The sequence below is a fragment of the Prionailurus bengalensis genome, chromosome C1 (assembly GCF_016509475.1).
Source record: "Prionailurus bengalensis isolate Pbe53 chromosome C1, Fcat_Pben_1.1_paternal_pri, whole genome shotgun sequence".
NCBI lineage: Eukaryota > Metazoa > Chordata > Mammalia > Carnivora > Felidae > Prionailurus > Prionailurus bengalensis.
In genome coordinates this window covers 62397676-62421660 of record NC_057345.1, presented here as the reverse complement: position 1 = coordinate 62421660, position 23985 = coordinate 62397676, and the positions used below count along the sequence as shown (strand labels likewise).

General features: G+C 41.8%; 1 protein-coding gene across 1 annotated transcript in view; it reads right to left on the bottom strand.

Moving 5' to 3' along the window:
• Positions 1–3370: 3370 nt before the first annotated feature.
• The window catches only part of LOC122480639 (serine/threonine-protein kinase TNNI3K), a 291341-nt gene continuing 270726 nt past the window's right edge, over positions 3371–23985 (bottom strand). The window contains exons 24-25 of the mRNA XM_043575277.1: positions 7112–7191; positions 3371–3901 (exon numbers count right to left, since the gene is read on the bottom strand). Coding sequence (XP_043431212.1) covers positions 3825–3901; positions 7112–7191 — 157 coding nt within the window. The 3' untranslated portion in view covers positions 3371–3824. The remainder of the gene's footprint in view (positions 3902–7111; positions 7192–23985) is intronic.

Below are 23985 nucleotides of genomic sequence, written 5' to 3'. Positions count from 1 at the left end.
CCATAATTAACACAGAGAAAATGATGATTATATTTTTGGTTTTACTTTGCAATAATGAGCCACAGCAATCAGGAAAGGTTTGTTTTTTCTGGTCCCTGAAACTTCTCCTGGGTAATTCCCAAATTTTCCCCAGGACTGCAGAAGTGCAGATTTCTTTGCTTTTACCACGGTTCTAGCTTGTGAACATTTGCTATTTTTATTCTGTTCCCTCCACACAAAGGAGGCAGTGCTGGGTAGTGAACAAATCACGGGTACTAGTGCAAGGCAAACTTAGTTTTGACACCTGGTTCCAGTCTATACTAGCTTAGATTCATTATCCACTTGAGCAATAAAGAAAAAAAATATTTCTCCCTTTCCAGAGTTATTTGGAGTAATGAGTGAAATAATAGCACATATAATCACCAAAAACAGTTCCTGCCACATAGTAAGTGCTCAATAAATGTGTTTTCTTGCTATTTTTACTTAGCATCCTCCTTGTTGGAGAATGCTTTTTTGGTTCTTGTATTTGATTTAAAGGATCTGATTTCTAATTTGATTTCAGGTGTAAATAAGACATTACAAAATAAGACCATCCTAAGGTTGCTGGATCTTGGCTCACACTGCCTCAGAAGGATAAGCTCAGAAGTTTGCTATTTGCTAGGGGGTTTTAGGGACACTGATGGTTATTGTCACATGAGAGAAAAAAATCTCCACCCTTCTCATGCTCTCTTGTAGTACAGCTCTTTGGCTGCATGGTGATTTAAGAATAACAATAAACAATATTTATAACAATATCTGCTATGGTGTTCCAGGAACTATACAATGCATTTTATATTATATGCAATTCTTATAGCAATTCTACAAGAGAAATGTTATTTATTACCATCTTACAAATAATAAACTGGAGCTCAGATAGGTTAAGTGACTTGCCCAAGGCTATACAAGTACTGTAGAAGGTCTGAGTGACTTCAGGGAGAGAAAGAAAAGAAGGAAGGAAGGAAGGAAGGAAGGAAGGAAGGAAGGAAGGAAAAAAAAGGAAAGGAAATTAAGACAGAGCAAGAGAGAGAGAAAGAAATCAGGTCCTTCATTTCAGATGTATTATCTAGCACTAGCCTTTTCCTGTACCACTAGCACCCATTTTTTCCTCTTTCCCAGGGAAATGTCAGCTTTGGAAATAATTTAACCCAAATAATCACTCTGTTGGAATAACTCTCTCCTGGTGCTGCTGTAATTTGGCTTACAATTATAGCTAATTGAACATCTTCGAAGTGAGCTCAGTGCTGCATGCACATAGAAAAAAATGTAATGTGCTAAGCATGCAAAAACATGATCACAGAAGTTCATTTTTACCAGCAGAAAAAGAAAGCAATTAGTGAGACATTTTTCAGCAAGGAGGAAAAAACACACGCACACACACACACACACACACACACAACCTCATGATCTCAAGACTAGCTCTGAGATGATAGCTGGGCCCCATTAAAGGTGCAGTAATGAAAAGGGCTTGCCAGCTACAGGTTGGCATCTGTGAAAAGGTTCCCCTTCTCAGGAATCAAGACGTATTAGTCTCATTATTTGCAGATACTTGACAAGAGCCAGAGGGAAGCACTAACGTAGGGAGATACATTGTGGAGAGAGGAGGTGGCTAATTAAAGGAAACAAAGAAAGGGAGTGTCACAAATTTGTTCTAGAAAATCCCCCTCTAAAAGAGGTATTTCAGACATAAATTTTGTCCTTCCTCAGGACATGGCCGCATTCCATGGGAAACTGGAAGGCCTGCAGGTTTTCCCCAGCACTGTCCTGATTATACATATAATCAACATCACCCCTACTGTGAATCTTTAGTTAAAACTGGGTATTAAGTTACTCAATTACTTATATTATTATTTTTTTTAACTTTCTAAGGTATTCCTTTCAACTCAACTGATAAAAGGATCAAGGCCACCCCAGGCTAGGTGCTGGCTCATTTCCTAAAGCAGCCAGAGCAGAGGCCTAGAGAGAGAGAGAGAGATGTAGAGACAGGGGCTCTTCAGCCAGCTCCTTACTAGAAAGCTTTATGCTTGTATGACCACTTCAAGCTCCTTGTTCCCGTGTATTAGAGAGCCCCTTGGCAAATTGCATGGTGGGAAAGAGCATCTATGACTCCAGAATGACTGGGTGGGGAGACGAAGAGGCTGTGGGCTAAAAAGGAGTGAATGTAAATGGAAGTTCCGTGCTTTTAACTTCTACTGGACTGTAACGGGCTAGCCCCAAGCTGTTCAGAGGACTTACAACTTTGTAACCACAGGTCATAGAAAAGGCTCGGAGAGGTTTTAGAGGTGGGGTTGTTGTTCTGATAGAAATTGCCCTCAAGAAACGTAATTTCTAATCTGTAGGGGGAGAGGGGAGGATGAAGGAGCTCACCACAGACATGGGAGGAACAATCAGCACTTTTCCCATCCAGTTCCATTTGTCTATGAGCCCACATTGCTCAGGAGAAGAAAGCAGATTTGTCTAAATGTAGTCAAAGCTCGGCTCTAGATTCCTTTCATTGCTCCTCAAGACCCTAGTTGTCCTCTCAGGATTTATCCTGTCATCCTGGGGCAACTTTGTCCCCCAGGGCACATTTAGAAATGTCTGGAGGCTTTTTAGGGGAGCTGTTACTGGCATCTGGGAGTAAAGGCCAGGAAGCTGTTAAACACCCCACTGTGCACAGGACAGCCCCCACAAAGATGATTCCCTCCGACCTGTAAATAGTGCTGGGATCTAGAAACCTTGATTTAGCGACTACCCAATCTTCCTTTACTCTTTTATTCATTAGCAAGATTAAAAGCAGTAATTATCACACTGAATTTTCATAGTTTCCTGCCTCCTTTTTTTTTTCCCCAAGTCTGCCTTTCAGTAGAAAAACTATTTTGTTTGGTGGAAGGACTCCCTTCTTCCTGAGTGGAATGAACATGGATAGCAGATTTCCCTCTCTCTCTCTCTCTCTCTCTCTCTCTCTCTCTCTCTCGTCAACTCTACCCCTGATGTGGGACTTAAACTCACAATCCTGAGATCAAGAGGCCCATGATCTACTGACTGAGCCAGCCAGGTGCCCCCAGCTCTCTCACTTTTTGAAGGAAGGCCAGAGGTACCTCAGACATCCTCCCAGTGCGCTGTGCCGGACTCGGGTATGAACAGCAGGTTTGCGTTTGCAGATCAGTTGTCATAACTGTACCAGTAGCATTTATGACACCTTGATGCTGACAGTAACAGGATGCCCAGACACCACAGAGCACTCGGTATGAGGTAGAAAGGAGGCTAAGTAAGTACATGCAGTATTTTGCAAGCGTCTTGATCTGAAGGTCATTACTTCTTTGTACCAATATGTCTTAAAGAACACTTACTCAGAAGTCAGTACACTTCTGAATCCATTTTGGATGCCAACAAAGAACCTTTAATCACAGAGCTGAACACTAGAGGTAACTTAATGAGAGAAGAAAACGAACAATATTCTACAAAATCAAAGCCGTGGCTCTCAAATGCAAGTCCACATAATTCAGTCTAGGAAAACATAATCATTGTGAAGTGCCCACCATAGTCTTAGGCCCCATCTCCAAGTAATGATATAAATTTGCTCTTTCAGTTACAAAATTCAAACAAATTTTTTACATACATTCTGTCTTGGTTCCTTTGCATTTCATTCCTTAACCATAAATCCAAAGCCCAACTTGTGGTAGGGAATTAAAGAGGACCAGTATAAACAAGCCAATTTAAGGAGACCTTAGAGGGTAAAATATTATAATTGGAAGCAAGCCTGCCACGGTAGGAATTGTTGCTGTCAGTTTGGGGGAAATCTCTCCTTAGGTATATGCGGAACGCTGTCAGCCGCTGTCCTCAAAGCTGCCACTATTCCGGCCAGAATGGAAATGCATCGGGCTCATGGGATCGGACACGTAGCCTGCATCAGAATAGAAGTTCAGCTGTTACTTATCGGCCTTTCAGTCCATCTTCCCAATTTTTCTTAACCAGCCTCAGCCAGTGCACCACAGCTGCCAAGCGGCTCCTCTCGGCTCACGTGAACAGAGAGTCTGGGAGAAGGCTGCTGGCAAGCAGTCGTAAAACACAGGCAAAATTTTAAATGCAAACATAGAGCTGAGACCAGAGGAACACAAATGATGGATGTGTGATTTAGACCCACGCAGGCCAAGTTTGGAGTAAAGAAGGGGACTGTTCCAGAAGGGGGTGTATCACGATGGCTAAAATCATGGGCTTACAAGTCAGGCCAGTGTGGGTTTAAACCTTGGCCCCACTACTTACCGGTTCTGTGATTTTTGTCCACTTAACCTTTCTAAGCCCCAGTGTCTTCATCTGTAAATAGGAACACTAACATCACCTATTTGTAAGGTTGGTAACGTTGGTAAGACAATCCGTACAGTGTGTGACACTGAGTGTTGAGCAAATGGCAATTTTAAAAAGAAGGTGGAACTAGCAGAGAGAAAAAGGAAAGAGCCACTCTCTACAGCAGGTCAGCTCTGGTTGGGTTTTGTTTTGTTTTTCCTCCCTGAGCACCCGGTTTTTAAGTGTACTTCGATGCTTAGGTCTAAATACCGGTGGTATTTGATGCTCGTTGAAGCAGTAACCCTGTGTCCACAGAATGCAGCTAGTGGCTCAGGATCCAGCCGCTGTCCTAGAGAACACAGGACCCGTGCAGGGAAGCAGTTAACTTTTCCAGTGCAAGTGAGGAAGCCGTTCATTGCTTCTGGGAAAATGGGCACATTTGTCAACAGCTATTGCTGCTTTTGCTCCCTGTGATAGCTGAGTTTTCAGAACCAACTCAGCCATCTACATTTTCATCAAGGCATCTAGCAATATGCAGTTGGATAGGCTTATTTATTTTTGTAAGAAGGGTCTCTGTCAACGTCTCTCAGGCAGCACATAAACTCTCCAGAGAGGAGGTGCTGGGGCTGCTGCTGACTGGCCTGTCTCGCTCACCTCCAGCAGGGTTGACCCCGGTAAGCTGGCAGGAAGGCTGTGGTCAGGGGAAGCTGAGATGAGGGGAGGCAGGATACACACCACTGAATCCTAATTTCGGGTGGACCTACATAAAATCTACATCCTAAAGCAAAATAGTTCCTTTTGTTCAGACTGAAACTGCACCTTCATTCCAGGCCTGGATAGATGCTTTCATAAGCTTGCAATCCTTTTATTGCTATCATCAACCTTCTAGTGTACCACATGCGATTTTACTGGCCTGTGATGCCTCAGTGGAAATCTGATTGTGAGTGCACATCTCTCTAGTGTGTGTGTGTGTGTGTGTGTGTGTGGCGGCGGGAAGGGGGGACACTCTCCTTCTGGGACGGGTAGCAAAACCAGCAGGGCCTGGGTGCTGACATTTTTTATTGATGCATCCTGCCAAAGTTGAACGACAGGCCCTTGTGTGGCCACTTGGCATAAGAGGAACCCAAGTGAAATTTGACCACAGGCTTTAGGAAAAGACTGAGCCGTGTCTGCACATTTTGTTGCTGTAGGGCGAAAGGTCTCACATACAGAGAAAATTGCAATGCATGTAATTTTATCCTCATTTTCTAGCCCTGTCTTTGAGGGTGGAGAGGAAGAAACGGTTCATAATGTAGCTATTTTACCACACTTGGTTTATAAAATGGAAATGGAGGGCAATTAAAGCATTCTTTCTTGTACTACGTGATGTTCCTAGAGGGAGATCTTAAATATATCTTCTTTGCCTGTTGGGGCTCTCACTCCCTGCAAACACCCTAATGTTTTCTTCAACTCTGGCACAAACATGTATAGGGAAACCCAACTTTTGCCTTATTGCATTACTTTTGTCTTCTCCATCTTGAAGAATTCTGCTCAAAGTCTTATTCCTTTAAGAAACAGATCGTTAGGTTAACGAAATGCTTCATCTTGAAATGTTTCATCCACCATGAAAGGAAAGACTTCTGGTCAAAGCACACATTTCAAAGCGTGCCCTGTATTTTGTGGTTGTGTGGTCACATCTGTAAAAGTTTGAAAAAACGATAGTATATCTATAAAAAATGTGATGATGTGACACTTAGAGCACATTTTCCCCGGTTACTGGACTGGCCAATTATGCTGTAAAGCTGATGATAAAAAGCACTCGGCTGCATTCTAGACACGTCCTGGGAGTCGGAGCACAAAGTTTCCTTTCTTTAATGTTCCCAAGTAGTTTGTCTGCATCTATCCAGAACATTTTTTTTCCCTTCGTTTCTTAAAGGCTTTCTAATGCCTTAGGTAATAATACTTGGCAAACGAGGTGCACTGGTGAGGATCCCAAAGCTGAGGGTTTCCAGGGTCTATTACCATTCACTAAATCAGAGAACCGGGAACACATCATCCAATTTATTCTTCCCCAAACCCAGTTCTTGTAATAAATCTGATCTCTTTAACTGACATACATTTTTTTTTCGGTCCTCCATATTGTCAAGGAAAGTTCCCATGAATAAATGAGCCCATTGTGCTAAAATTCCAATTAAATATAGAGACTCTCTGGCTTAGAGGTTGGAAAAAGGACATTACAGGCCTAGCACATTAATATGGCAGCTGGTGATAAGGGTGATTACCCAGCCTCTGGCTTCTAAGGGCCTGCATAGAACTGTGTTAATTATTTCAAAGAGCTTTATTAATTCCTTCTAAAGTAGACCTGTGCAAAAAGATACCATCAGTGATACCTCCATCGCCTCTCTAGGTTTTTGAGGGGATGGCTGGGTTTACAATTTACCCTTAGGTACTTGCCAAAGGGGAGGAGCTCCCCCAGCATATGACGTAATTGTAGAAACTCATCTCTTGTTTTTCTCCTCCCTACATACCTGTGATGTGAGGCTTACAGGCAGTGAACTCAGGAAGGTGGCAACGGGGTGTTTGGAATATCACAAGATGCAGGAGACTTATCTCTTCTTCCATGTATACACACACTCTGATATACTTGCACATATCCTTACACACTTATGCACACACATTAGTAAACTCAAAGGTAAATACAGAGTTACATAAGATCAAAGTTTGTACTTTTATAACATACTGTTTTTAAAGCATCTTATTATAAAATAGAATCTATTCTTCCTTATTATGAATAAATATCACCTTCCTAGGGGAAGTTTCCTTAATCATTCTGAACAATCTATGTACTTACCATATTTGTCAATGGGTGATAATTGAAGACCCCTCTTCATCTCCTCCAAAGACAGGCCTTGAGAAGAACACTGTCCAGCACTGGAAAATTCCATGCAACACATGATTTCACACTCTGAAAATTATGGTGGTGGTTTGCTAACAACATTTTTATAAAACACAACTTATTCATTCAGGATAGATCCCAGAAAACTGGCAAAGTAATACAAAGGTGTTTTTATGCTACAAGTGACTAGTTGGGAGAGAGTTCAGAATTATTTGGAGTAAGTCATATCTCGGTGTGAGTACTGGCTCTTCCAGGTAGGCTACGATTCCCAGCTGTGTAAACTTGGGCATGCCACCCTTTCTGAGCCTCAGTTTATTAACCTGTAAGATGGAAAAAGTACATAAATAATTTCCAGTTTGTTTGGATGATTAAATGTAACAAAAAGGAGTGTTGAATCTAAATCCTGAGTTAATATAATTGCAAGTATTTCTTAAAAGCAACTAATAGCCAGAGTATTATCTTAGTAATAATCACTATCAGTAAAACACATGCCAAAAGATATTATTATTTTGCTGTTATTATAGTAGGAATTATATGAGATAGTGATAAGATTTACTGCATGATTCCAGTGCATTAAACGCATAAGTCTATCATCTCATTTAATCCTTATTACCAAACATTTCTCTCATTTTACAGATTAGGAGACTGAGGTGGAGCAGTTAAGTAACTTGTTACACAGGTTTGGTAACTGGCTCATCTATGGTTCAAACCCAGGTCTTTTAGATTCCAAAGCCTGTGTGCTCATCCGGTACTCAAACAGGAATTTCTTCTGTAATCCTTCTCTTCCTCAGACTTCTGCTACCCTTTTACCACACTGGTTAATGGGCTTGTTTTCTTTTTACCTCTTCAGACTCAAAACCTGAAGTCATCAAAACCCTCACCCTCATGTCGAATCACATCTGTCAGTTAATCATATATCTGTGGTTTCTCTTGTGTCCATGTCTCACCCAAACTTTAGCGTCCTCCAGGAGGCTTCCCTAGTTCCCCCCAGTGTTCCCCTCACTGTGCTCACAGAACTCTCAATTCCCCCGTCCCAAGCCAGAGCTCTCATCTCGGTTCCTGGCACCACACCATTCACTTACGCCAAAATTTTTCTTTTTTTCACAACTCTCACCTAATGCAAATGTTTTTTAGCTCTGCCTCCATCATGGAACCCTAATCCATTCATCTGCCTTCTCCTTCAAGATCCGGGCCATATAATTTTCTTGTTTGGATCTCCGCAGTTTGCCTCTTAATTGATGTTCCCGCTTTCACTCCTGTCTCCTGATAACCCATTTTCCATATATTATCCAGAATGTTCTTTTCACAGTATAAAACAGATTAAGACATTCTCCTACTTAAATCATTCTAGTGGCTTCCCAGTTCATTTAGAGTAAAATGTACTCCAATGCTCTCCCCTCACCTACAAGGCCCTGGCCCTGCCTACCTCAACCTCAACTCGTACCCTTCTCCCCATCTTTTGGTAAGCACTTCATGATGTTCTTTCTGTCCCTTACACCGTCCAAGCTCTTTCCTAATCCAGAGCTCTTGCACTTGCTAACTAACCCTGCATGGAATGATCTTCTTAATGAACCCAAATTCTGCTTTAATGAACCACTGCCCTGCCTTCACCCATGCCTGGATCCTCTGTCATTCAGGCCTCAGTTGCAACATCACCTCCTCAGAGAGGCCTTCCCTGACCACCGTTCCAAAGTGGCATTTCCTTGGCTTATCATCACGTTCTATCTCATGTCAATGTGTTTCTTTGACATGAAGCTATATAAAATTATCTTGTCCATTTATCCATTTACTTATATATTCTATCACACAATGAAGTTGGGAGCCTTGTCTATCTTATCTCCCTTATTCCCTGCTACATACTCAACACTTACAGTGCCTGGCACGTAGGAGAAACTCCAAAAAAAAAAAAAAGTTTTGAACAATTTAATTAATTGATAGGTCCTTAAATAATGTCCTTCTCTTAGGTCACTCAATCCTCCCCTGTACAAGGTCTTCTGGTAACAAAAATCCTGCCAGGACTCTCCCCTGTTCCCCACTGTGGTTCCTCAGGCCCACGTTCCAAACCCTCTGCTTCCAAACCTACTTCCTCTCTGTGTGTATCTCATGTTTTACAATTCCTCAGTATCTTTTCTCCCCAAGTTCAAGCCATGCTAATAGACTTTGTACTTTCTAAAACATCCTGAATTTTCCTTCCTCCACGGTTGTGGTTCAGCTGCTCCCACTACTTGAATCTGCTTGGTAACATCTTTTTTTTTTACATTACATTTTTTTTTTAACATTTATTTATTTTTGAGAGACAGAGGGAGACAGAGCACAAGCAAGGGTGGGACAGAGAGAAAAGGAAATGCAGAATCCGAAGCAGGCTCCAGGCTCTGAGCTCTCAACACAGAGCCCAACGCGAGGCTCCAGTGCATGAACCCTGAGATCATGACCTGAGCGGAAGTCCAATGCTTAATCAACTGGGACACCCAGGAGCCCCAGTGACATCTTATTTGTCTCTAAGGGGAAGCATTAAGAAGGAACATTCTGGTGCTACACTCCCTGAATTTGAATCCTGACTCTATTACTTACTAGCAATGACCTTGGGCATACGTTATTTAACTACTCTTTGCTTTAGATTATGCAACTATAAAATGGGAATTATATCAACACTTGACTTACAAGGTTAATCATGAGAATTAAAGAATTAAGAAGTTTAAAAGATTTTGGGGAGTGCTAGTATGTAGTAAGCACTCAATAAACGTTACCTACTTTTATTATGTGTCAAGGTCCAACTCAAAGGAAACATTTCCTCAAAGTCTTCTTGGAAACCCCACTCAGAATTTCATGCCCTCTAGTACTTTGTACTTCTAGCACAGTGCTTATCAGAGTCTGCCTCTGTGTGTGGCAACGGCCTGTATTTGTATGCTAGTGAAGCCCACTAAACAGCCTATTCCCGGAGGTCAGACATCCCATCTGATATCTTTGGATCTCCCACAGGGCTTAGCTGGTACTTTGTAAATAGTTAAAATAAAATTATTACAAAATGTCCATCTGAAGAAGTGAGATTTTTCTAAACTCTAATATAAATTCACACTGCTTCATCCACTTAGCTGCCTTAAAATGACTGCAGGTTTGGCCTCACTTTCTTAAGGGATAATGTGAAGCTGTTTCTTAGAGGGGAGCAATGATTAAAAAGAAGAAAAAGTATTGCCTTAAAGTGGGACATGGGATTATCTCAATCAACATTAAATGGCAAACCACACTCGGTTCTGGGCAACAGACTGTCATTCAAGATATTTTTTCAAAATAAAATTTACCCTACTAATACCCTAAAATTTACCTACCTACTAGAACCTCTTAAGCACTCCAGCTCCTTTTAAGAAATGTGCTGTACATAGTGGTCTTGGCAACAAGATAATAGGGAATAAATATTTTATCATCAAAAAGGCTATCTGGTTTCCTATGAATAAAAGCCCATCTCCAAGCTGTCTTATTTATTCAGTTGCTAAATGCAATTCATGCCAGGGGACTTAACCTTCTGGCCCAGGAGATACCACATTGGCTGGTTCTGGACGCTGTTCTAGGATGACAGACAGATGGAAGCTAACTGTGCCCAGGTCAAACAAAGCAGAAGAAACCAAACCCTGATCCATGGAAGTAGTTGTCCTCAACTCATGCACATCCAGAATTCAGCAGGAGTTTCACAGAAGCCCAGAGTTTAAGAGACATACCGGGACCTCTGTTGGCTGAAGTTGTGGCCAGTGAAAATAGGCATTTCCAGTGATGCAGCTGTCCCATGAATTCAATGGAAGTAAATGTGAACCAATGGCAGGTAAGAAAAGCACTCGATTTTGCAGTGTTTCAATACTGCTGGTCAACTAGGTGGCTTTCTTTATGTTAAAAGGACCTATATATCATACAGAGGCATATATATCAATGATATAGGATATTATATGAGTGATTTCATGTATATGTTTAATGACAGTGTAATGAAATTTTCTCTTTTGAAGAGAATAGCAGAGGGGTGCCTGGGTGACTCACTCAGTCGGCTGAGTGTCCGACTTGGGCTCAGGTCATGATCTCACAGTTCGTGAGTTCGAGGCCCACATCAGGCTCTGTGCTGACAGCTCAGAGCCTGGAGCCTGCTTTGGATTCTGTGTCTCCCTCTCTCTGCTCCTCCCATACTGATGCTTTCTCTCTCTCTCTCTCAAAAGTAAATAAACATTAAACAAATAAAGAGAATAGAATCTTTATGTTAGTTTTTGCACACTACCACATTATATTGATATATCTCACTTTTAGTGCTAAAATTAATTTCAGTTATTTTAGGCTAAATAGTTCAAATTAGTTCTGTGATGTACATGTACAGATAAACATAGTCATTGGCCATTGTTTCTTACAAAGGTGCACTGGGGAATGAATAATTTATTCAGAAAGAAAAAATCCATCATGTTAGATTTGCTTTATTTCTTTTTGGTGAGGATAAATTTCTTTTTTTTTTTTAAACGTTTATTTATTTTTGAGACAGAGAGAGACAGAGCATGAACAGGGGAGGGGCAGAGAGAGAGGGAGACACAGAATCTGAAACAGGCTCCAGGCTCTGAGCTGTCAGCACAGAGCCCGACGCAGGTCTTGAACTCACGGACCATGAGATCATGACCTGAGCCAAAGTCGGATGCTTAACCGACCAAGGCACCCAGGCGCCCCATGGTGAGGATAAATTTCAAGGGGGAAATATGCACATCTAGTTTCCTCAGATACTGGACACTGTTTCTCCTGATTGCTTGTAAGAAGGGGAGATCTGTGCCAAATGACAAGTGGTTGGATTGAACTGTCACTGGGTGGATATCCAGGAATGATCAAGACTTCAGGTAGGTGACATTCTCCAAAGAGTTAAGCTGAGCCTTAGACACTGGGAATAGTTAAAAGAAAACACCACATTTCCCGAAGTTAGAATTGTCCCAAAATAGATTGAGTTGTTCTAGAAGGGGGTACTGTCTCATTCCTGGAAATTTTGAAGGTATGGCTAGAGTACATCGTGGCCGTGGGTGCGGTAGAGGGATCCAAGTGATGTGCCATTCCAGGTCCCTCTATTTCTTACATCCTAAGATTCTTTGGAAGGTATTCATGAACCATGTAGATTTCGTGAAACTGGCTTTGATGTGTTGGAAAGGCAGCTTGAGATTACATTTCCCACTCAGGCAGAAGATTTTTATCTTCCTTATCTGAAGTGTCTGACATTTGTCCATGGCTGAGTGCCTCATTTCCCTATACCTGCCACAGTATACCTGGCTACACATTACTGCTACTACTCAAGGTGGTGTTTGTAGCTTTTTGTCTATATACTTTTCATTTGAAATAGTAACTGAACCGTGCTATTTGCCTGAAGGAACCATCTCTTTTCGTGGTCTATTTCAAAGGAAGAACCGCATTGCCATCTAAGTTGAAGCAAAGGAAAAGTGTGGAGAAATCACTTTCACATAAACCCATCATTAAGGATTTGACTGACGGGTTGTGTAAGTCTGGTACTAAAAACTCCTGAGCTCCTTCACAAAAGTTTTTATAGAAAATAAATTTGTAGGGGCGCCAGTCAGTTAAGCATCCCGCCCCTGATCTTGGCTCAGGTCCATGATCTTATGGTTCGGGAGTTCAAGTCTCACATCTAGCTCTGTGCTGACGGCTCAGAGCCTGCTTAGGATTCCTTTTCTCCTTCTCTCTGCCCATCCCCTGCTTGCTCTCTCTCTCTCTCTCTTTTTCAAAATAGAGACATAAAATTTTTTAAAAAGAAGATAAATTTGTAGAATATTCATGTTGCAATGCCTGAGGGGTGGAGAAAAACTCTAAAACACTAATTCATCTCTCTCTTTTTTAATGTTTATATATTTTTGAGAGAATGCGGGCAGGGGATGGGCAGAGAGAAAGGGGGACAGAGGTTCCGAAGGGGACTCTGCACTGACAGGCTGACAGCAAAGAGCTGGATGCAGGGCTCAAACCCGCAAACCACAAAATCGTGACTTGAGCCAAAGTCAGATGCTCAACTGACTGAACCACCCAGGTGCTCCCACACTATGTCATCTCTTAATCCAGAAAGGTATATTGTTAACCAGAGCCTATGAGGAAGTAAGAAAAGTACTGTCTAAAGAGAATCCAGGGAACTCTGGTGCCATCTCTTCAGAGTGGCAGGAGCGGGCAGTGCCACAATGAGTTCAAATGGCCCCATTTAGAGCCTCAAAATCAGCCAGTATTGTGGCTTCCAAACAAAAGCCTGCCAAATGCTTTTGGTACTGGAGCAATGAATCATGGTTTTGGCTGTGGGATTTCATAAATTCTCAGAGTATTTGCTAGTGTCATAATGGCTTCTGACTGAATTACATTCCAAAGAAGACATCAGGTGGGCATAGAGTCCAAAAGAAACCATTTTTATCATATTCTTCCAAGTATGGTTTTCACAGAGCTGGGGTCTTTGATTGGGTGAATTAGAGCAAATGAATATAGTCTGCATGCATTGAAAGCAAGACTGAAATTAAAACAACTAAATAAAAACAAAGAGACCTACAACATTAAGTTCTACCATAATGATATAATAATCTCTTATATTTGTAGAGGGTTTTATAGCGTGAGCACACTTTTATATCAATTAGCTTAGAGTATTTTTACAAAACCTCCATGAGGTATCTGGGAAAGCATTAATTTTACCTCCATTCTATATCAGGCTCAGGAAGTTTGAACAACCTGAATAAACTCACAGAGCTAACAAGAGGCAGAGACAGAACTTGAACAAAAACGTCTTCAGACTTCCAGTCCATGCTCTTTCTTCTAAAGCACACTACATTTAATAGCAGTCCCTGTCAAACTCTTGTTCTGTTTCCATCTGAGGAGCTCACTGAATTAGTCATGAGTTACAGTTTTGCACTCTTTGCATATAAAGACCAACACTAAGATCCTCATAGAAAAATATCCTTTATCATCATAAAGAAGCCAGAGTCAGCTTTCTCATGACTTGCTTTGTTAGATCTTTAAGAAAATTTTATTTTCCCCTACCCAACCTTTCTAAATAAGATGTTTATAACTCTCCACAACTCTCTGATCCTGTGCAAGGTTTTCTAAGCTGCATGGATTCATCTTCCTAAACACTGCTCCAGCTATATTGAACAGAAAACCATTAGGTTACTAGTGTGATTAAAGACTTCAGGCACAATTTTCTTCCATTCAAGTTGGTCCAATTAGTTTTTACGCAGCTAAAAGTGCCCTCAGGCTACCTGTAACCTAGAAGAGTTAGTCATTTGGACTTTGCCCAGGCAACACCATCCAAGGCCACACAGCTTTGCAAATATGCTTTGTGGTGTGTTAGGTTTTTTTTTTTTTTTTTGCCATCTGTCATAATGATGTTACTTGTGAAAGAATATTAGCAAGGAGATCAGTGCCATATGCACCTTTATCCCCTTCCTCAAGAGGAATGTATCCAAGTGAAAAGTCATTTCTTTCACTCAACATGAAACACACACAGGTAACAGCTAACCAGAGTTTCATTTCTTTGACACTAATCTAAGGGACTAATACAAAGAAAAGATAGAGAAGCAGCCTGCTGAGATCCCTAATAAAGGTGTTTACACAAGGAAAGTAAACGCTTTGCCATAGAAAAGGCTACTAGAGTCATCTGGCTTCTCCTTTTGGCATTTAGCTGAAAACAAATAGATCTATTTAAAACAGATCTGTCACAAGGGATAAATGCCTCTCCATGCCTTACAATGTCTTTCTATGTAGCCCACCTTTTCTCTGGCCTAAAGAGAGGCGACATTTCTATTAGAAATGGGATCACCTTTGGCCTAACTTTGAAATAGTCCAGTCAGACTCTTATGAATAAGCATTTGTTAATTTATCAGTTAAGTTCAACATATTTATTTATTCATGATTTCATCCCACTGTTTTCAGAACATTATTTTGTCTTTGTCAATATTCCCTACTTGATAATGTCCTAAATTAAAACAAATTTATTGCTCCCATTACAGTGAATGGGCAATGGCCAAAATATTTAATGGGGCCAGGGGTCAGTGCAAAATATCTCTTTCAGGAAAATCAAACCCATCAGCTTTCTTTCAGTGGCAAATGTCCCCAGCTATAAAAGGCCTGAAAGACTTGGCAATGGGTCATGGCTCTGTTTGAGCCATTAGGCAAATATCCAAGGTCTCAACTCCCCCATTTTTAAGGGAAAAAGCAATTAGGAAAAGAATTATGAATAAGGAAAAATGCAGCAAGAATTGAAACTGTGCGCTAATTCCTTGATGGCTCATCAATTTTTAATGTGCTTAACAGTAATGTAACAATACTACCACCTCTCAATTTACCTATACTTTAAGCAGGTATAAATGAGGAATTGTGCAATCCAGTAGGAGGTGAACTTTGCATGCCTTGACTGCTTTCAAAACTGAGGAACATCCTTTAAATATACCAAACATCTTTTTTTTTTTAAGTTTATTTATTTATTTTGAGAGAGAGAGAGAGAACGTGCATGCACATAAGTGGGGGAGGGGCAGACATGGAGAGAAAGAGAATCCCCAAGCAGGCTCCACACTGCCAGCATAGAGCCTGATGGGGGGCTCCAACTAACAAACCATGAGAACATGACCTGATCCGAAATTAAGAGCTGGACACTTAACCGACTGGGTCACCCAGGCACCCCAGCAAACATCCTTCTTATCCTTCACCTTCTGTACTTACTATCATTCCCCCTCAAAAAGGGGAAGTATTTTAAATATTAGAACTAGGAGATCTTAGGAGCATGATGATCATAAAGCTCACTTCTCACTCCTCCATTTTCCCACCTCATTTTACCAAGAATGAAATTGAAGCCTTGTGAAGTGAAATAACTTACCTAAGTTCATATATCAAGGTTATAGTGATATCAGGATATAGCTTGGGGTTCTAGACTTCTTTGTTAATTTTTATTCCTGTTTTTAAAGAAAACACGGAAACCAAATTTTGTTGCATACCTGCTAAGTGTCACAGTCTATTAGATGCCTCACCAATCTTATTACATACATATGCTGCACCTAACAACCCATTTTACACGTGTGGAAAACAAGTTTAAGTCTTGTCCAGGATCACACAGCTGTAATTCAAATGTAGGCTAGGCAGGACCCAAATCACCTGCTTTTCCCGTTTAACACTGTTAGCTCTGGAAATGATTCCAAATTTATACCCACAACCTTGTCTCTCTCCTTCTCTTCATGATTGATTATCAAGCACAATGCCAGGTTCTGTGCTAAGTGCTAGGAGCCCATATGAATGTGATGGACATGTACTCTACCCTTTGGGGTAAATAGAAATGTAGACACGTGCAGGTGAACTTCAATGCCTGGGGACACAGTATACTATAAAGGGCACCCTCCCTACACACAGGAGCTGCAGGATAAGTGGATTCTCAAAGGGAGGGAATTACTGGGATAGAAATAGGTTGGGGCCTGTGCAAAGACCTGGGAAATGAAGTGGCCAAAGTAAATGTATGAACTTTTTTCTTAACTTTTTGTTTTGAAACAGTCTCAAAACAAAGGAAGGTTGCAAACATGGTATAATTTTCTTTTTAATCCTGAACCATTTGAGAGTAAGTTGCCAATCTGATTGCCTACCATTTCCCATATACCTTAGTGTATTCCTAAAATAAAGACATTCTCCTACATAGCCTAATATAATCATTTGATTTCATCTTCTCTCGGACTCCGTTCAAGTTTTGCCCATTATCTCAATACTTTACAGCGAGAAGTGTGTGATTCTTGCTGAGAATCACACACTGTGTATAGTTGTTACGTTTCTTTAATCTCCTTCAGTTGGAAACAGTTTCTCCGTCATTACTTGAGTTTCATGACCCTGAACAATTTTGAAGATGACAAGCCAGTGATGTTGCAGACTATCCTTCAATTTGGTTTTATCTGAGGTTTACTAATGATTAAATTAAAATTACATGTGATGCGGGAAGCATCACACAGGTGTTGCTGTGTTCTCCTCACTCTATCCCATCACATTTTGATTTGTCCCATTATTGTGTTCTTAATTTTCGTTACTTGGTTAAGGCGGTATCTGACGGGACTCTCTACTACAAAACTACTCTTTTTCTTTCTGTAATTAATAAGGATTTTGTGGGGTGTTACTTTGAGACTATATAAATATCCCATGTCTCAATCAAATTTCAGTATCTTCATTTATTTATTTCTGTATGGATTTTGTTATTATTTTATTCAAGGGGTTGTAAGGTTACTGTCATTATTCATTTTGATGCTTAAATTATCCCATAGTTGGCAAGCAAGAGCCCCATCAAGCTGTCCCTTTGATACACACCCACCCTTGAAAACCTCTCTACTCTGTGGCACCAGACATTCCAGGCTTATTTTGTACTCTCCTTGTCCCAGCCTTGAAATCTGCCATTTCTCCAAAGTACCCTGTTTACTTTTAGTGGAGAATAGTATTTAGAAATGAAGACCTAGATGCTTGGTTGAAATGTTGCTGCTCCCAGACCCTCTCACAGAGCAGGCAAAACTGAAGAACATGTTTGTACATACATACGTGTGTAAACACATTCAGACCTCTTCCTCCACTCTCATATAATTCCAATACAATCCAACGTCACAAGGCCCATTCTAGTTTTCTCCCTTTCCATGTTTCTAACACTCTTCTCTGACAATGAGAAAATGAGAAACCTGGTTCCCATTATCCTTAATATGATCAATGCCCTGTAAAGTAAAAATCCCTGACTGTTGTCACACCCGCGTCCATCAACACATACACACATGTCCTCCTTTACCCCACTTGGGCTCCACTGTTGTCTCCAGGTGGGTCTCCTTACCCTCTTGTGTTCTGACACCCCACTCTGGGCTACATTCCCACCTGTCTGCCCTAAGCAGGTGCCACCTCACCTACCTTGGGCTCCACTGAGCTGTGCCCCGTGTGATGCCTTCTTCACCCTGTGTGAGTTCCAGTCACTAGGACAGGGCTGCCTGTCTACACTTATACCCTATTCACCACCCTCATGCTCCGACTTCACCACATCAAGCACCTTCCTGTAACTGATACCCTTCTCAATCTGCATGGAACCACAGTGGCCACCACCTACCTTCATGAATGTCCTTCCCACTGTGCTTGGGCTCTAACACTCTATGTGGGGTAACTTCTTCACTGACCCCTCTCATGCATGCCCTCCTTCCCAGGCTTGCACTCTGGCCTCCCATGCCAGGTTGCTCTCCCATGTAGATGCCTTCCTCACCATACCTGGGCTCTAGCACCTTGGCTGGGTAGCCCCAAACCCTCATGAAAACTCTTCCTTCCTCCCACTCTAGCTCTGACACCTCATGCTAGCCAGCTGCCACCCACCACCACTCTCGCCATCCACATGGACATTCTCCACACAGTACTTGGATTCAAACATCCTGTTCCACACCCCATGGAGAAGTCACTCTTGCCCAGCCCTATCTAATGGCTTTGGGACTAAGGCATTTAGGAAGAGGGAGGAAGAAAGGAAAAGAAGAGTAACAAGGATGGACTTTTTGAAATCTTAATTACATCCTGTCACACTCCTGCTGAAAATCCCTCAGTGGCTGATCAACCTTCTAATGCCCTGTCCTGGCTGCTGAAGTCTTCATGGTTTGACCTCTAGCTACCTACCTGGGACTTCACCCTGTAATACTCTTGCCTGCCTCCTATCCTGTGTCTACAACAGAGGCCTTCTATTTCTCCTCTTTTTCCTGTCTTATGAACTCTGCACTTTTGCTCTTTAGCCCTGCTGAATGTTGTTTCCCAGGCTTCTTCCTTGATTTCATGATTCTAACCAGCCCATCTAAACTACCTTTCCAGTCACTCTATCCTACCAACCTATTCTAACTGCCTGCATAGTATTTACCACAATCTCATTTTGTGTATTTATCCATTGTCACCTGTATAGGTAGATACAGTACTCTGCCTATATACCTTGGTCTACTTGGGAAGTCACCTTTAGAAGTTTGCATACATGCTCATGGTTTCCTGTGTTTCTCTGCACTTAAAGGTGGGGTGGGGGGTAGCTAATGCTCCTTCCCACCCACCCAAATGAGTCACCATCAGTGAGGAACAAGAGTTGGTGGATAAAGACTCCAGCGTCCTTGCTGCTTGTTGGGAAAATTCTGAGACATGGTCTATACCCTCAGAGTTTACAACATAAAATTAAGCTTTCATTGCTCACAGCAGTGACTCACTCATTAACATACATATCCCTTTATTTATTTTTTCTTCCTTCTCTTTCCTTCACTGTTCTTGAGATCACATCCCAGAAAAATAATTTTCACTCACATCCTTGTCTCATGGTCTGTTTCGGAAGAAATCCAAATTAAGATGGCCTGCCTCTTTCAACTAGAATGTAAGCTTCATGACAGCAGGGACTTGTCTTGTGTACTACTGTGTCTTGTTCTCCAGTGCCTTAAACTCATTGTCATGAACTAGGCACCCAATAAATATGTATTAAATGAGTGAGTGATGATTCCTCCCTAGCAACTTTATTGATTCCAGTTTAATCTTTGTTTATTTACCTCTGATTCATTGGTCAGCCTCCTTCCATTTTCTTAGCCTCAGGAACAAGTTGTGCTCCCCCAGCTACATGTATTGGAACAGTAACCTCCACTGAGGGCTCCTTATTCCCGTTTCCTGTCCAGCCTATTCCACCCTCTATGTCATTCATTGCCAGGGAAATCTGAGAAGGATTCTTTGTTGTGGTATCCTCATCCCTTCACTGGTTTGTGGTACGGCTTTCCAGATATGAAAGTGAAATGGAACACGATGGAGATGTCTCTTCAAACATGTCTTCTGGGATAGAGGTGATGGCCATATGGAAAGGAAGAAGGAACCTCAGGGTCCACAGTGCTGCCCCAGCCATTTGCTCTCACCGTTGGCAGAACTCGCCTCATATTGCATATTCACCTGATCAACAAGCGGGCTGTAGATTCTTTATCGGGAGGGACCCTGCCTTAGGAATCTTAGTGTCCCGTGGGGCCTCACATAGCACCTAGCACTGACTAGTTGGAGTAAATGTGTTGACTTCTTGAAGGTAGACTTATTATTTTTCCATGGGGAGAGGAGTTTCCAATGTAAGCAGTTTTAGAGCTACGTGACTTGAGAAAATTGGAGTTTTTAAGTTCCTAGAGTCAGGCTCAGAAAATGTTTCCTGTAAATGGCCAGATAGTAAACGTTTTAGAATTTGCAGACCATATGGTCTCTGTTGCAATGATTCAACTTTGGTGTGATAGCACAAAAGCAGACATAGACAATATGTAAACAAAAGAGTGTGCTTGTGTTCACAAAAACTTTACAGAAACAGGCAGAGTTAGATTTGGCCCGTGGGCCATAGTTTATCAACCTCTCCTTTAGAGCAAGAGATAAACCTTTTATGTGGTGCTTCTCCAAGCTGTCTTCCACCTTTGGGCCAAACAATGCAATCCCAATGAAAGTAGGCTCTCCAGGCATCTTTCATTTTAGTAGTTTGTCTTAGAAGAGGAATAATTAAGACTAAAATATATGAGCTAATGGCAAAACAGAAAAAAAATTATACATATTCAGCGTCTACCATATGTCAGACGTGTACAAAGTGTATTCTCACTTAACGCTCACTGCGACATCATTATTTTCATCCTATAGGCAAGATGCTTGAGACTTGGAGAGCTCAACTAACTTCCCTAAGGTCACACAGCTTATAAGTGGTGGAGCTTGAATTTGAACTCAGGCCTGTCGGAGCCCAAGCTTTTAACCACTATTTTATAATAATGGTCCCTTGGTGGGTATATAAGTAAAAATTGCAAAAACAATTTTATTGATGGAAGATAAAAGTGGCATCTAGATAGGCACCTACAGAGCAGTACATATTCGTTTCCCCTTTTGGATTGAGGAAAGTTCAAAGGCCATCTTTGTTGATTTAACATCTCCAGGCTCTGTTGTGTGAATTCAGATCCCTGCCAGAAATTCCATGTTCCTTTGTTCTTTATGACAGGCCAGTCTGAATGGAGAGATTTTAAAACTCCCTAAACTCTTTGAACATGTGGAACATTGATCTTCACAAACCATTTGAAACACCCTAAGGAGGTTACAAAATTACAAGCAATGTTTTTTTGTTTTAAGTGAATGTATACTAAACCTCGGGGACCTTTTGCCTCATCATACAACACCAAAGCTTTCCTCGCCTCCTCTGTGTATTCTTTGCTGTCAGACCCTGAATAACAAAATGGTTATTATGTTGCTAGGGTGCCTTGTTCTTATTGAAAAGCTCTTCCACTGCCAGTAACGTGGGGGCTTTTACCCCACTCTTGTGTGATGTGCTGCGAAGGTTCTTTGAATCCTGGGGCAACTCAGGGTTTGACATTTCCTGCTGAGCCCACAACTGCTCCTGCCTTCTGTTTTGGCAGGAACATGACTATGGATTCTGTAAGAAGTGTTCTGTGGCCGGCTTGTGAGCTAGACCTCCATGGTTATTTTTATACTGGTATTTATTAAGCCTTGATATGTGCACTCCCGACTGCACGCTCCTTCAGAACAGGAGCCACGTTTGGTTATTTACCTCTGTGGCCCCGGCATCTGGGGCCTGGCATAGAGTATGCTCTCCACACGTATTTTAAAAGTGACTTTGATGGAACTGAACTCCTGGTGGTTCCTCCAGCCTTGTCTCTCAGCCCCGGCACTCAGTGCAGGTTGGCCACGTGCTCAGGGGCATAAGGTTTCTAGTCCTGGCACCTCCCCTGCGGAGCTGTGGCTTTAGACCAAGTTACATAACCTTCCTGTGCCTCACTTTTGTGTCGGCTTCCTCCTCACTTGGTTAGCTGCCCTCTTTAATATGTTCTTCGTCAAATTGTTCATCACTACTTTTTTTCACATCTGTCTTCCCCAGCACCTAGCCCACAGCCTGTGCTAAATAAAATATTTATTAAATAATTGAATGAGAGGAAAGTAGGTTTAAAAGAACAAATGAATTGACCGCCATTCCTCTCAGTCCCACAAAGTACATCAGGCAGAATGATCCTTTTATTTTACTTATTTATTAAAAAAAAAAAAAAAATTAAGTTTGTTTATTTAAGAGAGAGCACCCAAGCAGGGTAGCAGGGAAGGGGCAGAGAGGGGGAAGAGAGAGAATCCCAAGCAGGCTCCACACCATCAGCACACAGGCCAATGTGGGGCTTAAACTCCCAAACCGTGAGATCATGACCTGAGCCAAAAGCAGCTTCTTAACCAACTGAGCCACCAGGTGCCCTGAGTGATCCTTTAGAAAGCAGCCTGATCATGTGACTTCTCTGCTCGGATCCTTGTGGTGGCATGTGTCTCAATCTCAGTATATGCCAAAGTCCTCCCAATGGCCTGAATTCACAGACATGATCTCACCTCAGGGACTTTGCACTTACTGTTCCCACAATCTGGAATGCTCTTCTCTAGAGGTTTCTGGTTTTCTAATTCACTCTGTTCACCTCTTTGCTCAAATGTTACCTCATGGATGAGGTCTTTCCTGATCTTTCTGTTTAAAATGGCAAACCATGGGGTGCCTGGAAGGCTCCGCTGGTTGAGCATCTGACTTCGACTCAGGTCATGATCTTGTGGTTTGTGAGTTCCAGCCCCACATCATGCTCACTGGTGTCAGCCTGGAGCCTGCTTTGGATCCTCTGTCCTCCTCTCTCTCTCTCTCAAAAATAAATAAACATTTAAAAAAATAAAATTGCAAACCACATCTCTTTCTGCTCTCCCTATTCTTCACCTTTGTTTTAATATACTACAGAATTTTCTTTCAAAAAAAAAAAGTCTGTTGGGGCACCTGGGTGGCTCAGTGGGTTGAGCGTCTGACTTCAGCTCATGTCATGATCTCACACTCTGTGAGTTCGAGCCTTGCTTTGGGCTCTGTGCCGACAGCTCAGAGCCTGGGGCCCGCTTCAGATTCTGTGTCTCCCACTCTCTCTGTTCCTCCCCTGCTCATGCTCTGTTTCTCTCTGTCTCAAAAATAAATAAAAACATTTCAATAAAATAATAAAATAAAATAAAATAAAATAAAATAAAAGTCTGTCACTCTCCTCCCCCACTAGAATAAAAGCTCCATGAGGGAAGGGGTTATTTTGTTTTTATCTGCTGCTGTACTGTAGAACCTAGAAGTGTAAGCCCTGGATACATATTTGCTAAATGAATGAATGAATTAAATTAAAGAATATCCACAGCCCTCAGAACTGAGAAAAATGAAAAATCATTTACGAGTTTCTTTCTGGAGGGGTTTATGTGGCTTTTTGCTAACAATGCATTTTCGTGTACAGTTTTTAAGCATGAAAGGGTTTGTAGAGGCCCTCCAGTGAGTTACCAGTTGGCCCTACCTTGGGTCTGGCCACAGCCAATGGGGCTGGGTATCAGCCCTGGAGTGCATAGAGTACCAGGTGAAGAGGGCCTACACCTCCCCATACAAGGGCCATACCCCTGTATTCTAGGCAGGCCCACAGAGCATGCCTTCTGCAGATTTCCATAACTAGCTGCATGGGGCAGAGATCAGGCTCTTAAAATAACCTCACAGGCTCTCCTGAATGCCTCCAAATACTATCTGGTGTCAATTACTACATAGTTACTGTGTGCTTTAAAGACTTTTCACATAGAAGAATTCACTGGAGTCTTTGTGGACACTGTAGCAAAAAATTACTCAACTGTGTTTGTGGCTGGTCACAGTTGGGCTGTCACCCAATGCCAAAGTTTAGCAAAAGCACTTCTCTAGTGAAAGCAAGAACTCCATATGCACCCATACCTTTGGAACTGTGGCTTAGGAGAACTGCCTTGTTCTCTTAGATGGATGGCCTAGAGAATAGCGAATGTCACGCTCACAATTC